The sequence below is a fragment of the Tenrec ecaudatus genome, chromosome 9 (assembly GCF_050624435.1).
Source record: "Tenrec ecaudatus isolate mTenEca1 chromosome 9, mTenEca1.hap1, whole genome shotgun sequence".
NCBI lineage: Eukaryota > Metazoa > Chordata > Mammalia > Afrosoricida > Tenrecidae > Tenrec > Tenrec ecaudatus.
The window spans coordinates 157167413-157182462 of NC_134538.1; the positions used below are offsets into that span (position 1 = coordinate 157167413).

At 50.3% G+C, this 15050-nt stretch overlaps 1 protein-coding gene across 1 annotated transcript in view; it reads right to left on the reverse strand.

Moving 5' to 3' along the window:
• ZC3HAV1 (zinc finger CCCH-type containing, antiviral 1) overlaps positions 1–15050 on the reverse strand; it is a 60007-nt gene that overhangs the window by 25581 nt on the left and 19376 nt on the right. Inside the window, exons 2-6 of the mRNA XM_075558721.1 lie at positions 10878–11013; positions 6196–6472; positions 2778–3845; positions 2258–2353; positions 436–559 (exon numbers count right to left, since the gene is read on the reverse strand). Coding sequence (XP_075414836.1) covers positions 436–559; positions 2258–2353; positions 2778–3845; positions 6196–6472; positions 10878–11013 — 1701 coding nt within the window. The remainder of the gene's footprint in view (positions 1–435; positions 560–2257; positions 2354–2777; positions 3846–6195; positions 6473–10877; positions 11014–15050) is intronic.

Here is a 15050-nt window from a genome sequence, read left to right on the forward strand (position 1 = left end):
AAGGAGTTTGTTTTCATTTTAAAAATCCCACGCAGAATTCTGCCCTACACTATGTTCACATTAGGGAACCAGGCCAGAGGTCATCTTTTCCCAAGCCATTTCATTAGTTCACGAGTTCGTGGGAACAGGGGAGGGCCTCTTCATGGTGTGTTTCTGCAGGGCCCATGGGAAAAGATTCAGTAAGCACACAGCGGAGTCACAGTCTCTTTCAGTACAGTTAGCAAATATTCCCAGAACCCCCGGCATGTCTGGGCTTCTTCAAATCCACTCTCTTTCCACAGCTCCCTGGAGCATGGCCAGGTTTGTCTCAGCACACCTCTCCTGCATGAACAGGATCCCCTGTGCTCTCTGCTCTCCGATCCCCTGGAGCCGAGCACGAAGCTCTCCCGGGAGGCTGCTGGGGACCCACCAACCAGAGCACTGTCCTCCACTTACTTGAAGGTGTTTGGGTCACAGTAGGCCTTCTCGATCTCTATGTTTGGAAGGTCAATCCAGGTGTTCTCCATCTTCAGCATCTGCCACTTAAAGGGCAGGTAGAAATGCACTTTGCTGCAATTCACTACAGAGAGAGAGGAGGTCAAGAGGACCTGTCATGGGTTGAATGGTGTCCCCCTCCCAAAATTATGGGCTTCCAGAAGAAACAAGCAACTTCTGGCTTGGAAGAAGAACAGAATCTAGTGTCAACTTGCAAAGGGGTGGAGTCTAGTTTGTCAATCAGGTCACAGCCTGATATTTGGAGGCACCACGAAAAGAAATAGCTCACTGGAGGCCAGATACACACTCTCTCTGCTTCATCTTCCTGCTGACAAACCACATGGAGCAACGCTGATGAAGCCAGAGCCCTGGAACTGGAGGAGCCACATGGAGACCCCTGACAGCACTGAGATGTTTCCACCGCCACTGGATCCACTAGATTTTCCACCCGCTGACCTGTGATCTTCCTGTACTCAGCGGCATTGTATGTGTTGTGTGAGTCTAAAGAAGAATTTATGGACTAGGATCGGACATATAGGCTGATATTGGACTTGATATGGATGGGGCTGAGATGCTTTTCTCAATATACAATTGCTCTTTGATATAAATCCCTCACTTACGTGTGTGTGTGTGCGCGCGCATGAGTCTGGATTTGTTTCTCTAGGCTACCTGGACTAACACAAAAGGCATATGAAGAGTGGCCTGTCATCGGGGAGGGGGCATTAGAACGGACTGTGACTGCATAATTCATCTTAGAGGTGATGTAACCATTTGGGGGGTGGGGAGGAATTTCTAAAATTGATATGGTAATGATTACACAAATCTCCTTGATATGATTGAACTATTGAATTGTATGATATATAAACAGAAGAATGGCCTATCTATATGATAAAAAATACAGAATGGCCTTACCCATTAAAAGGTTGCCAAAAGAATGTTAGAATGTCAAATGAAACAAAGTATTCAGAATATTACCAAAAGCTGGGAAACAACACTGTTGATACAGTTGTTTCCCAATTTTCCAATTCAAAATAAGAAAAACACGGTGGGGGAAAGAGAGTGAAATGTGACAAGACTGAGTCTGAATGGTCAGGTTTTTGCTTTCTTTTCTTTTTTAAAACAAGGATTAAAAACAAAAATAATAAAATAAACTAAGGATTAAAACCAAAGTCCCAGACTGGCATCCCAAAGGAACGGACTTTGGAGGCTCACACAGGGAAGGAGGGTGAGGGTGGGGAGAGGAAGCCAGACTAGAAGAAGGACAGGTGTGGACTTGGGGGAAAGAAGGATGGAGGGCCAGAAGAAGAGAAATTGCAGGAGGGGGTGGTGGTGCTGGAAAATAATATGGGGATGTGGGGGTGGTGTCTGAGAGGAGCTTAGACTGTTGACTTCAGAATTGATGGTCTAATTCAAACAAAAAATATATATACGCCTGCCAAGACCTTTCGGTTTAGTTTTGTGATTTCGTTGGTTCTTAGTAGAGATAAAAGACGGCCTCCTGCTTGAGTGAAATACATCCCCTACGACAATACTGTGCCGTGATGAACACAGAAGGCAGCGTAACTCAGGCATCACCTGGCTCAGCTCGCTTTGTGCGCCTCCAGATTGCACATCTGCACAGCGGCTGATGTGCAGCACCTGCCTCCTGGTTGAGGTGAAGCTTAAAGAGGATGCGGGTGAGGTTCACGATGTCACCTTGGCGAGGCTGAGGAGGGCTCAGCAGAGGTTGGCGACGTCTCCATTCGCTCCGTCTCGCTATAGAGAGAGTATGTAGGGTACTCACCCTGTGGACAACATTCGTGCAGGTAGTCGAGACAAATTTCTTTTGAGCCGCCATCTCTCTTGGAAGGCGAGGGGCTGGTCACGTTGGAGTTGGAATCTGAAAAGGAAAAAAGAGGGCTTCTCCATACATTGACACCCGTGTTTGTAACCCCTACACCAGACGCCCGACCAGACCATGAGGTGGAATCGCTGATGCTTGGTTGTGTCCGAGGGCATGACTGGGCCCCACATTGTTCGCGAGTGTCCAGATGGCTTCCCGGGAAAGGAAGCACGTGAGCCTCATACTCATTCTCAAAACCATTGCCAGGCAATCACTCTTTTCCATTAAGGTGGAAGCTTAATCTGCTGCCTCTCCTGGGTGGTCTTCCCCGAACTTTATGGGTCCCCTCTCAACAGTGCCACCCCTTCACCAAAGCCCCTACCTCAGACCCCTGGTAAGCGCTCAAGGAGCAGCCTCTAGCTGCTCCTCCCAGCTGGGTGCGTAAGACCTCGCGACCCGCCCTTCCTCGACAAAGACTTACACGGCGCTGGGTCATGGGTCTGGCTGCTCAGCCTGCTGGTCGTGGTCATTGGGGTGTGGGCTGTGCTGTGAGTACTGACCCCCAAAGCGGCAGCCCTGCTGGAAGAACTTGCTGGCGTTGGGCGGCTGGTAGCCTGAGCATAGACTGTTGCCTTCCCAGGTGTGGGACGGTCCTGGCTAAGCATGCTCTGATCGCAGGAGGGCAACGCATCTGAATCCCCTCTTGAGCCCAAACTAGGACCACCCGTCTTCTCTCTCAGCGCCGTCTCCCTCTCCACTTTCAGGAGCTCGTTCCCCAGGTTGTTGGCATACTTGGTAGACCAATAGGTCTTTGAGGTGATATACTCATTCTTAGACGCCACGGCCGCCCTGTCCTCAGGAATTTTGCCAGTGCCTCGTGGAGTCCTGGGAAGGGGTCCAGGATCCGGGTCCTTAGACAGTGATTCTTCATGCTCTCTGCTGGCTGTGGTCTTGTAACTTGGGGGTCTTGTGGAAGAGAGATCTGTGGTCACTCTGTCCACTCTGTTAAGAAAGGGGACCTGGTTTCCATTCCCACCCTTGATGTCTGAGGAGAGCGTGCTCAAGTTTTTCCGGGGTAAGGGGACAGGTGAAGTCGGAGGAAACACCCCTTCTCCCCAGATGCCCGAGCTGTTCCCCCTCGACGTGGGTTCCTTCCAGATGGAAGCTGGTGTTGAATCGGGCACAGGGTAAACGCTACCTGAATGCCCACAAAAGAGATCGTTCTCTGAAAGCCTGAAGTTTGCGCCCATCTGGCCTGCAGGACTGGTGGCCTTGGTTGAGACTGGTGGAGGCGGAGAGCTATGAGGGCTGCCAAGATGCTTGAGTTTGTGGGTGAGAGCCTCCATCGTCCCATCGCTATCACAGTCATCGCCGGCGTCATCGTCATCAAACAGGGAGGACCTGCGGCTGAGTTTCTCGGGATCAGGTGAGTAGGATTTCTGGGAAGAGTCTCGAGCAGGTGGAAGAAATTCCTGGCTGTCTTTTAAGGCTCTGTCTCGACTCTTGCTTCGACCTCTGTGTGGCATGCCTCGCCGGTACAGAGGAGGGGCTAGGAAGAGAACAGCAAACAAAGTCATCAAAGTTCAGGGTTCACGTGAGTGGATCTCATGTGCTGTGCTGTAGTGAACAAACCCTGAGTGGGCGGGTCTAACACAGAAACAAACGCCTTCTCTCGCAGTTGAGGCAGCCAGACATGTGAATTCAGGAAACCAGCTCTAGGGAATGCTTTTCCTCTCTGGGGGAAATCTCTGATCTCCTTTCAACACCTGTGAGCCCAATGTTCTTTGGAGACCTCCGTGTGCCTTCGCAACAACCTTCCCCAGTCTAGGAGGTTCTCAGTGCATGGGACCCAGGGGAAAAGGACATGCTCCTATCCCAGCCCCTCTTTCTTGGTGGTAATGTGTCCCCTGTTCTCTGCTTGCTTCTCTCCCCTTCTCACTCTTGGAAAAGGTGATGCAGGTCACCTGCTAGGGAAATTCCCCTCCATCACCTCAGGAACACGACCGGGGTGAGAAGGACGCGTCTCACCCCAAGCCCTTTAAAAGCAACTGACTGCTGACACCAGATCACATCGCAGGGCCAGCGTGAATCATGACATAACTGCCGTCTATCGTTGCATGCCTGCCAACCCACCAAGGATCGTGCCCAACCAAGTTACCATGTACTTGGGGTGGTGGTAAGATTCAACCCGTGACACTATTCAATTTTTACCTGGACTGCTTGTTTTAAAACCTCACCCAAGAGAAATGGACATTGGTGCTTGAGATAGTTAAAGTTTATTGTGCCAACCCGGCCGATAAACACATATGGGCTTAATTGAAGGGCGGAGAGATAAATGGCTCGGTGAGCCTCGCCTTTCTAGTTCTCAGGTCTCTTGCTTTGTGATGGGCAGACCAGGGTGCAGCTGCCTTAGACAGTTCCCTGCTTCAGCGGGCAAGGCTCACTTCCTACAAGACATCCCCGAGGAGAAGCCATATTGACCTACCCTGATGCAGCCCTGGGTGCTGGAGCAGCCGTGTGGAGACCCCTGCCAGCACTGAGATGCTTACACATTCACTGATTCAGCTTTCCTCCTGCAGTTGGCATCATAGTGTGTGTTTTGTGAGATGGAGGAGGACTTTGTGGATTGGTGTCAGACATATGGGTTAGTGTTGGACTTGTGAGCTTGGGCTGCACTGGGTTGGGATGTTTTCTGGATGTGCATTTAACCTTTATATAAAACTCTCTCTTATACATGAGTTTCTGTGGATTCATTTCTCTACAGTACCCAGACTAACAAGGTGTCGTTTCATTCTGCCAATTTGCTCAGTGGGGAACATGACTCTGAGGAAACACCTGCCAGCATCACAAATACTGCGATCTTTCAACCTAGTCTTCTGGAACTAGCCCTCGCCTGATCCTGAGGGTTGGCTTTTTACAATTATGCTGGGTTCTGTTTCCAACATTTAACTTGGGGTTTTGATATACATCAAGTCCACCTCTACTTCTCGTTTTGGTCATATCACCTATGTATGTATGTGGTGTGCATAGGTGCTGTGTATGTGATCTACGTGTGGCGGTTGGGGGGGGGGTGTAGCTGTGTACGGTATGTGTGACGCGTGTGTGCAGTGGGGTCTATGCACTGTATGTGGTATGCCTGGTAGGGTGAGGCCTGCCTGTGTGAGCGGTGGGTGCATGTGTGAGGTTGGAGTCTGTGGTGTATTTGTGTGCCATGTACCCAAGGTGTGTGTATGTGCATGTGTGTGTGTGGGGGGGGTGTGATTGCACATGTACACCGCTCACACGGGGCCGTGGAGGCACAGCAAACACCTGCCCCTGTTGCGAGAACAAGCACAGGGAATAGACAGGGGGTAGGTGACCGCCACGTCCCCTCACCCCTAGCGGGAGGTTTTAGTCCCAGTGGAAACGGCTCTTGTTATTGTTCACAAGGCTGCATTGATGGGGACCGATCCCTTTTAAGACAGAAAGGGGCAGCTTAAGCAAAAGCAGAGATGAGGACAGGAGAGGCCAGGCCACATGGAGGTCCTCTCAGGAGCAGAGCTCAGAGAGACAAGCACCCTGACCTCTGACCCCAGGCCTATGCGGGAGACAGTGTGTTTGTTAGATCGCCCACGTGGTACTTCTGCTAAGGCGGCTCTAGAAAACCAAGGCGACCCTGAAAGCCTTTCTTTTCCAGTCATTTCTGTTCACTCGAAAATCCCACTGTTAAAAGCGGCGGATACCGCATCTCCAGCACCCTCACCCTACGGGCATCGCCCTCAGGCCCTCACCTCCCCTGGTTCCTCCATCCCACCCCACCCCGTCATATGCCCTCAGCCCCCAGCCCTCCAGCCTGCTCATCTTTACCGACATCACCCACTCCCTATAGCCGCTCCCCGGACCCTGTGCCCCAGCCCCACCTCTCCTGCCCGGCGGGTTTGGGTTCTTCCGGCGGCGGCCGCGGCTGCGGGTGTGCTTGTTGTTGCAGATGTCCTGGATGTTCTGCACGACGTCCTGATAGAGGCCGTGGTCCTCCATGATGGCCAGCACCTTGTGGTCCAGCAGGTTGTGGGAGCGCAGGCAGTTGGTGTAGTTGCAGTTGCCCCGTGTGAAGTGCTCGCAGATGTGCAGGCGGTTGCAGGGAGGCTGCTGGCTGCATATCTGCTGCCGGCCCTCGCCCTTGTAGCTCTTGCAAATCTGCGGGAGGAGGACAGAGGACGGAGTCAGTGCTGGAGCTGTCCAGGCCACCTTGGGACAGGGCAGGTTGGGCTCGGTTCGAAGCAGTCATCTTGCTACCGGCAAATTCTGCCATCTAGAAAGCTTACTTAACTGGTACCTTCTAAAGACAAGAAAATTGGGGGGGGGGGGCGAGGAAACGAACTAATACCAAGGGCTCGGGTAGAAAGAAAATGTTTTGAAAATGATGGCAACATATGTACAAATGTGCTTGACAGAATGGATGGTTGGATGGATTGTGATAAGAGCTGTAAGAGTCCCCAATAAAATGGTTAAAAATAAAATAAAGACCAGAACCCTGCCCACAGGACCAACAGATTTAAGGGCGGGTCCAATCACAAACTTGCCCCACTTCTAAAGGACCTGCCTTGGCTTCAATGACAACTTCCAGGACCTGTCTATATCCCTTTTTCCAAAGTCACTTCCTCAAAGGCTCTTACAAACTGAGACTTCTCTTATCAGGCACGGCTCTTTCTGAACGAGCCCTGGGGGGTGTAGTGGTTACAAGCTGCTCTCGGAGAAAGATGGGACTACTCCTCCTACAGAGTGACAGTTTCAGAAACCACAGGGAGGAGGGGGGAGAGAGAGAGAGGCAGTTCTACCCTGTCCTATAGGGTTGCTATGAGTCGGGATCAACTCCATGGCAGTGAGTTTGGATTTTTTTTGTTTTGTCTTCTCTTTCTCAAACCCAAGACCTTACCATCCCTGTGGGACTGCCAGGCAGTCTGCTGCAGCCAGCCTGTTTCCTCCCCCATTAAAATGGGGATTTTTGTCTATAACTCGACTCCAGGCTGCAGTTTTGTGGGTTAGGTATTGGGCTACTAGCCACAAGGTCAGCAGTTCAAATCCACCGCACAGTCCTCGGGAGAAAGATGAGGCTGTCTGCTGCCAAGAAGATTGAGCCCTGGAAACCCTAGGGAGCAGATCTACTGCTGAGTTAGAACTGCCCCAGTGAACATGGGTTTGGGTTGGGCCACACCAAGTTATTGACCAGACCAAATAAAATACGTGGAAGCGATATGTACAAAATTGAAAGTGGGGCTTCAAGTGTTTAATCCTCAAAAGGGAAAGCCCCTGGAAAAGAGAGAGGATGTTGCTACGGAGTCCCCTTCAACTGATGCAAACATTTGTCAGCTGCTTCAGGCCCTCCACAGCCTCCACAGAGGGCGCCCATGCCCACCTCCAGTCATGACCTTGCCTGTCAGACACCTACTGAGGCCATTGCAAGTAGGATGCTTGCCATGGAGGCTCCGGTCTCCATTACAACCTCCATCCTGGCCTCTCAGCACGTGGTCCCCAGAAGCACAAAGCCTCTGGCCCTGCCCATACCCTCGGGCTCAGAGCTGCTGAGAGGCCAGCCCGAGATGACTACATCATCCCCCCTTGCAATGGTGTGGCAGTTACATAATTTCATGTCAACTTGATAAATAAGTGCAGGGGTGGAGTCTAGCCTGTCAATCAGGTCACAGCATGATGCTGGCTCCTGGCGGGCATGGCTTTCTCACGAGGATTCTGGGAACTTTTTTCTCCCTGGAGGTGGGTCACACTTTCTCTGCTTCACCTTCCTGTTGACAAACCACGTGAAGTCACGCTAAGATCTGCAAGAGCCCTGGAGATGCTTGCACTGCCACTGGATCCACCAGACTGCACCCACTGGCCTGTGGTCTTCCTACCATTTGCATCATTGCATGTGGTTGCATCAGTCTGAAGAGGGATTCATGGACTAGCATCAGACTTGTGGGCTAATAATGGACTTATGGACTTGATCTGGACTGGGCTGGGATGTTTTCTTAACATATAATTTCTCTTTGATATAAAGCTCTTTCTCTCTCTTTTTTTTTTAAAGCTCTTTCCTATACACAGATGACTGTCCTTGGATTTGGTTCTCTAGTCAACCCAGCCTCACACGGATGGCATATGATCGTCTAACTACTACCTACACTTCTGCCACTTTGCCTACACAGTTCCAGGTGCTCATTCTGCGTCTAAACATCTTTGTTCCTGTTCTTCCTAACGTAACTCAGACACAGAAACACAGGTCCTCGTGCTCTGTAGCGTGGGCACAGCCTATTTCGCTGGGCTCGGCTTTACGGCAATTTACAGACACAGTGAGTTTAGCAGTTGAATGTCTGTGGCAAACCTGTTCTGAGCAAGTCAACTGGTGCCATGTTTCAAAGGGCACACGCTCACCCATGCTGAGTCACATTCTCTCTAAACCAAAATCTGCCACTGTCCAGTCCATTCCAAACTATGGTGACCCCAGATAGAGTCCAGAGTTCCTAGCCATAGACTGTACATCTTTACTAGAGCAGATATGCCCTCAATGTTCTCCCAAGGACTGGCAGGTAGATTTGAACCATCAACGTTTCGGTTAGCAGTACAATGCATTAAGGACCACCAGGGGTCCTTTAAGAGCCAACGAAGACCCCAAAACAAGCTAACTCACCCACTGCCGACAAGTCCAGTCTGAATCATGGTGGGATTAGAAGGAGAGGGCAGAACTGCCCCTGTGGGTTTCTGAGGCTGTAAACCTTTAGAGAGTAGAAAGCCTCCTCTTGCCCTCCAGGTAGCTGATAGAACTGCTGTTCTTAGGTTAGGAGCACAATGTGTACCCCTCCCCACCTTCAAACCTCCCATGAGAAGGTTACACCAAGACAACCGCTTGGCGTTCTAGCTGTAAACCAGGGGTTTGAGTCTGAATTAATTGACTCCATGACATGACGGGTTTGGTTTGGGTTTCTTGTGTACCGGGAAACCAGGTTTACCTAACACTCTTGGTTCCCATAAGGGAAGGCCAAGAGAACCAGAACCAGTGTGAACATGTTTCCGGTTCTGGAGGGCGGGGAATGTCCACTGCTCCCTTCACCATAGTCCTACCATCAAGGAAAGCACATGGGAGTACAAAATAGAAAATGTGTGATATGGGGAAGGGAGACAGCGGCCGCTGTAAGAGATGAAGATAATAATGTAATTTATCCAGGGGTCATGAGGCGGGGAGAGAGGGAAAAAAGAGGAGCTGATACCAAGGGCTCAAATAGGAAGTAAATGTTTAGAAAATGATGATGGCAACATATGTGCAAATGTGCTTGATTCAACCGACGTATGGATTGTTATAAGAACTGTAAGAGCCCCCAATAAAATGATCTGTCAATTAAAAAAAAGAGAGAAATAAAAATTTTTAGAGAACCAAAAAAGAAAAAAACAACCCATGTGATGCAAGTCCTTTGATTACTCCACAGGAAACCCCACAGAATTCCTGCTCCCGGAGCGGGTGCTCGCTGATGTATCAGCTAAAGGAAGAGGGAAGATGGGGGGCGGGAAGATACACGACAGGTCTGAGCATTCCCTGTGGCCCTCAAAGCTCCTTGTTTTCCTCCCCTCCCCGCCACTGCACGCCCTCGCTTGTAAACAAGGGGTGGACATGAATCAGAACCGTCTCTATGACAACTGGCTTGGTTTGTGTTTGTGTAATAACACTCATTGCTGTGACCATTCGTACAGACCAGTCGATCGTAGTCTCGTACCCCCCCCCATGTGTCCTTCATGGTGGTCCCTAGGCTGCTGTCTTTGTGGGGGGACCAAAACCAAATAGACCTGCTGACATCGAGTGGCGTCTGGCTCACAGGGACTGTGCAGTGTTCCCGAGGCTGGACACCTTCATGGAAGCAGATAGCCTCTGCCAACATTGGGGTTCATGGTGCTAGGGGGGCGCCCAGGCCCCGCAGAAGGACACCGTGCATGGTAAAGAAAAGGTCAGGAAAAAGGAGGACGACCCTCAAGCAGACAGACTGACACTGTGGGCCCAAGCACAGCAACGACTGTGCCGGGCACCCCCCCCCCCCAGCGGGCGGGCTTTGTGCTGTTGCACACAACACCGCCCTGAGTCGGAACCGAACAACCGCACACTTGCTGGGCCAGTTCTCTGCTCCTGCAGAGTGGCTGGGGTGGGGGGGACGGGGGGGGGCAGACGCATGCTTCACCACTGGGCCACCGGGGCTTGGTTCCAGCAGCTTAGCCTGTATCAATGCAGCCGCTCATCCTCCGGACTGCTTCTCAAAGGCCACCTCTCCCACAAGGTCATCAGCCTGGTGAAGCCTCCACCCCTCTCCAGTTAGCTCTTCAGACCCTGCTGCACCCCCCTCATGTCCTAGCAGCCTGCTGGCATTCCAGGCTCTGCTTCTTAGAGAACCTCCAAGAGGAGGAAAATTCTAGAATCTCTTAGGTCATTGGGCAGCAGCCTCAGTTGGCACCTGCAGAGAAAGACCTGGTGGAACTCTCGAGGCGCCCGTGCCCACGTCCCCACAGCACAGGATCAATCGGAAGGGCTTTCTCGCAGCCTTGATTTATGCATGGAGGCAGAACTTACCTCCGGCAAAAAGAAGGGGTCACTTTGGATGAGGAGCACAGCTAGTTCGTCTTGGTTAAGTCCCAAGAGCTCGTGGATTTTCAGGACTCTGAAGTTCTCTTCGGAGAGAATCTCATGAGAATATTTGCAGAGATTCCTGGAAGAAAGCACCCAAGGCGTCAGCGTTCCCATCTTGCAGAAGTCAAGAAAAGAAGAATCGATGCCTTTGAAGGGTGCTGATTGAAGTACTCTGCACTTCCGAAAGGACCAACAGACAGATCAGTCTGGGACGGAGCGCAGCCAGAATGCTCACACACAATGGAACACTACGCATCACTCACAGACAGTGAAGAAGGCTCTTAGTAGTCCATGACACGGAGTAACCTGGACAACAACATGATGCCCAGTGAAGTCAATTACAGAAGGCCACTATTGCAAGAGACCACTATTACAAGGGGGCGGGGGGAGACGACACAACATCAAAACAAAGACGTTCATGCCAAGGAAAACAGACTTTGGAAGTACTCAAAGGGGGGGAGGGAGGAAAGATGAAGCAGAGGGGTGGCAAGCATTCACCTGGGTGAAAGGGAAGATGGAAGGTCACAACATCAGGGGAGAGTCAGGGGTGGGGGAAGCTATTGTAAGGTGACCAGATGTCCCGATTTTTAACAATTTTTCCCACGTCCCGTGGCATTTTTAAAAAGTCCCAATTTTTGGAAAGAACACGTGACAAGCTAGGGTATACGGTTTTCGGCTGCCATGTGGCTATTTTGTCAGGATATGAGTTTTATCGATGGTGTCCCGCTTTACCAATGTTAAAATCTGGTCACCTTACTATTAGGGAGTTAATGAGTGGTTTGAACAGCTAAATGCAAAGTTGATGGCCTGAATTGTAATCCCCCCGCCCCAACTCGCAATAAACAAATCAAAGAGGGCACACACTGATGGAAGAGGTGCTTGTGAATCCCTGAAGCAAAGACCACAGAAAACACCAAGAGGGAAGAAAAATTACTTTAAAAAAATGGCGACGACCGAGAGACTCCCCTGGGGCAGCTCTGCTGTGTAACGCGTGGACTCACTAGGGGTCAGAGTTGACTCAGAGCACACAACCACAGTCTTTATGGAAGCAGAGCACCACACCTCCCTTTCACTCACCATTTACACACACGCACGCACACACACACGTGCACCTTTGAAGTCATGACTGCAGAGAGGAAGCTAAAGTGAAATGCCCATGAACTGTTGAAGGTGAAGATTGATGGCTGCTCTGTAAACCTTCATCTAATTCATCGTCATGTGCTCCTTTCCTGCCATCAAGTCGATGCCGCCTCCCAGCGTGTCGGGGAAGCCAGCCCCGAACACATCCTTACGGGTCCGGTAGGCGCAATTGTACAGCGATAATAAGTAACGATCATAGTAAAGTTATAAAGAGCATGAGAGATAGAAGTATTGAAATAAATGGAGTCAGACACAATTCATGGTAGCATGTTCACCTCAGCTCTGCTTGGTGGTCCATGTGGAGGGAGAGAGATCTTTAATGCTAGCCCAGGCTTTTTATATTCTCTGGGGACATGCAAGCCCCCTAATTACAGGTGAGGACATATGTCACAGGAAGGGGTTGTGCTAGAGGTAATACAGTAATGAGGGGGTGGTCCAGGGAAATATACACAATAGGAAGAGAAGGGATGGGGGTATACATGTGACAAGATGGGCGGATCCGAGGTACAGGATGGCAGCCTAACCTTGGATGTCACAGATCTGTTTGGCCTGTTCCCTGGCTCAACTGATCAGAGACCATTATCAGTGGGGTGTGAAGCCCACCTACAGGAACCAAGCTAATGGTTGCAGCCCCCCACGCCTGTAGTGTGGGGAGACAGCAGTCTGGCAGAGACTGCCTTCAGGGAAGATGCCTGTGAGCATCTGACCTCCTCCCACACCAGCGACCCTAGAGGACAAGGTAGAACTGCACCTGTGGATTCCTGAGGCTGGAGCTCTTTATGGGAGTGGAGAGTCCCATCTCGCTCCCGAGGAGCAGCAGGTGGTTTCAAACTGCTGACCTTAAAGACTGCAGCCCAACTCATAGCCACTATACCATCAGGCCCCCTCTAATTCACAGTAAGATATTTTAAATTACAATAATAAACTAACACGGTACTGCTTTTAACTATAGCTCCCTCAGCATATACATGTGATCATTGGTGTGTAGCTCAGAAAATAAGAGGAAAACACCGAGAAATAAGGGCTTGATCAGAAATGACTCCATTGAGAAACAAAAAGCAATAAAAGGTACCCTCTATCTATGAAGGGGCTTCCAAAAGTTCATGGGAAAAGTAGAGTGAAAAGATAATGGATCTTTTCAAAAAAACTTTTTGAAACCTCTTCCTATTGACTGACAATAAAAGTCAACAGGAAAAGAGAATGCTGTTGAACTACACAAAATTTTGTCATTGCTTTTGCCACTGCTGTATCTCTTCTCAGATGCCTGGGTTGTTACTGGAGAGGTTGGTGGTTCAAACTCAGCCAATGGTTCCACAGGAGAAAGACGTGGCACTGTGTTCAGATGAAGGTCCCAGCCTACTGCAGAGTGCCAGGGGGCCTTAAAAGCTCTCAGGGGGTCAGTCAAGCTGCACCACGGTTTCACTTGGAGCAAGGAACTGCAGAAGAAATGAATGCAAGACTTCTTCCTTTGTCTTGAGGCCACGACTGAACTGAAACATTTTGAGGAAAGAGTCATTAGAACAGTGGTTCTCAACCAGTGGGTCACGACCCCTCAACCAGTGGGTCACGACCCCTCAACCAGTGGGTCACGACCCCTCTGGGTGTGTGTGGGTGTGTGGGGTGTCAAAGGACCCTTTCACAGGGGTCGCTCAATTCATAGAGTAGCAAAATTACAATGAGGAAGTAGCGACAAAAATAATATTATGGTTGGGGTTCACCACAACATGAGGAACTCTTAAAGGGTCACGGTATTAGAAAAGTTGAGAACCCATGCTTTAGAACAGGGGTCCTCAAACTATGGCCCGCGGGCCACATGCAGCCCGCCGAGGACATTTATCTGGCCCGCTGGGTGTTTTTGTATGTGCAGTGTGCATAGGAATTTGTTCATAGTTTTTTTTTAAAACAATAGTCCAGCCCTCCAACGGGTCTGAGGGAAAGTGAACAGGCCCCCAGTTTTAAAAAGTTTGAGGACCCCTGCTTTAGAAGAACATTGACCAAAAGAGGAAAAATGCAAAACAGTTTCAATTTCAGAAGACAGGTTGCAGGCTGCTGAAGCCCTTGATGTTAGATGACCCCTGAAACTAGCACCCTGAGATCATCTTTAAACCTGAAACCAGAAATGCCCACGAAGTCATCTGAAAGGCAAACAATAGGGTAGCTTCACTTGTGAAAGTGAACCTAAGTGGACAACAGCAACTCAGAAGATTAGACAGGAAAGGGGCAGTGGGTTCATGTGCCTGAGGGAGGAACAACTCAGAAAGGAACCGTGGGGACAGTGGCCCAACCAGAATGCAGTCAGCGTCACTGAACCGTGCATGTGGAAGCTGTCGAATCAGTGACCCTTCGGCTACATGCACTCCCAATAACAACCACAACAGGAAATACATTCTTCTTTCAAAAGAGATTTACAAGGTAGGAAACCCCATGGGCGCAGCTCTATGCTGTCGCAGGGAGTGCCAGTGAGTTAACATCGACTTGACAGCTTCTAACAACTCTTCCCTGTCTGCCAGTCCAGTGTCTACCTGTGATGGGTAAGAGGCTTTGTGTCGGGATTCTCATTGGGTTGGCAGTTAATACTAAGTCATCCCCACGGATGAGTCCAGCATAATGTAATCACTTCCTCGATGTGCGCTGCTCAAAGCAGCCAACCAAATAAAGAATGTCTGGAGGTTTGCTTCCAAGGTAAGTGGGCGCTGGAGAGAAGCTTGCCTGCTCTCTGCTGAGTCTGGACCCTGCATCTGGCTCCTCATCTAACCACCAAGTCTTTAAATGGAGCCAGCAGCTTGTCACGTTGCAGGCGGATCATGGAAAAGATCAGCAGTCTGCCATCTCACCTGCCCATCTTAGCTTCATTAGTGGATCTCAGGTTCATCAGCCCCTGTGGCCACATGAAGCAGGAAACCCTTCAAATCTGATTTCTGACCTACAAGCATGGAATTAGCCCATAGCTGCAGGTGCGTGAGCCAATTCCCTGAT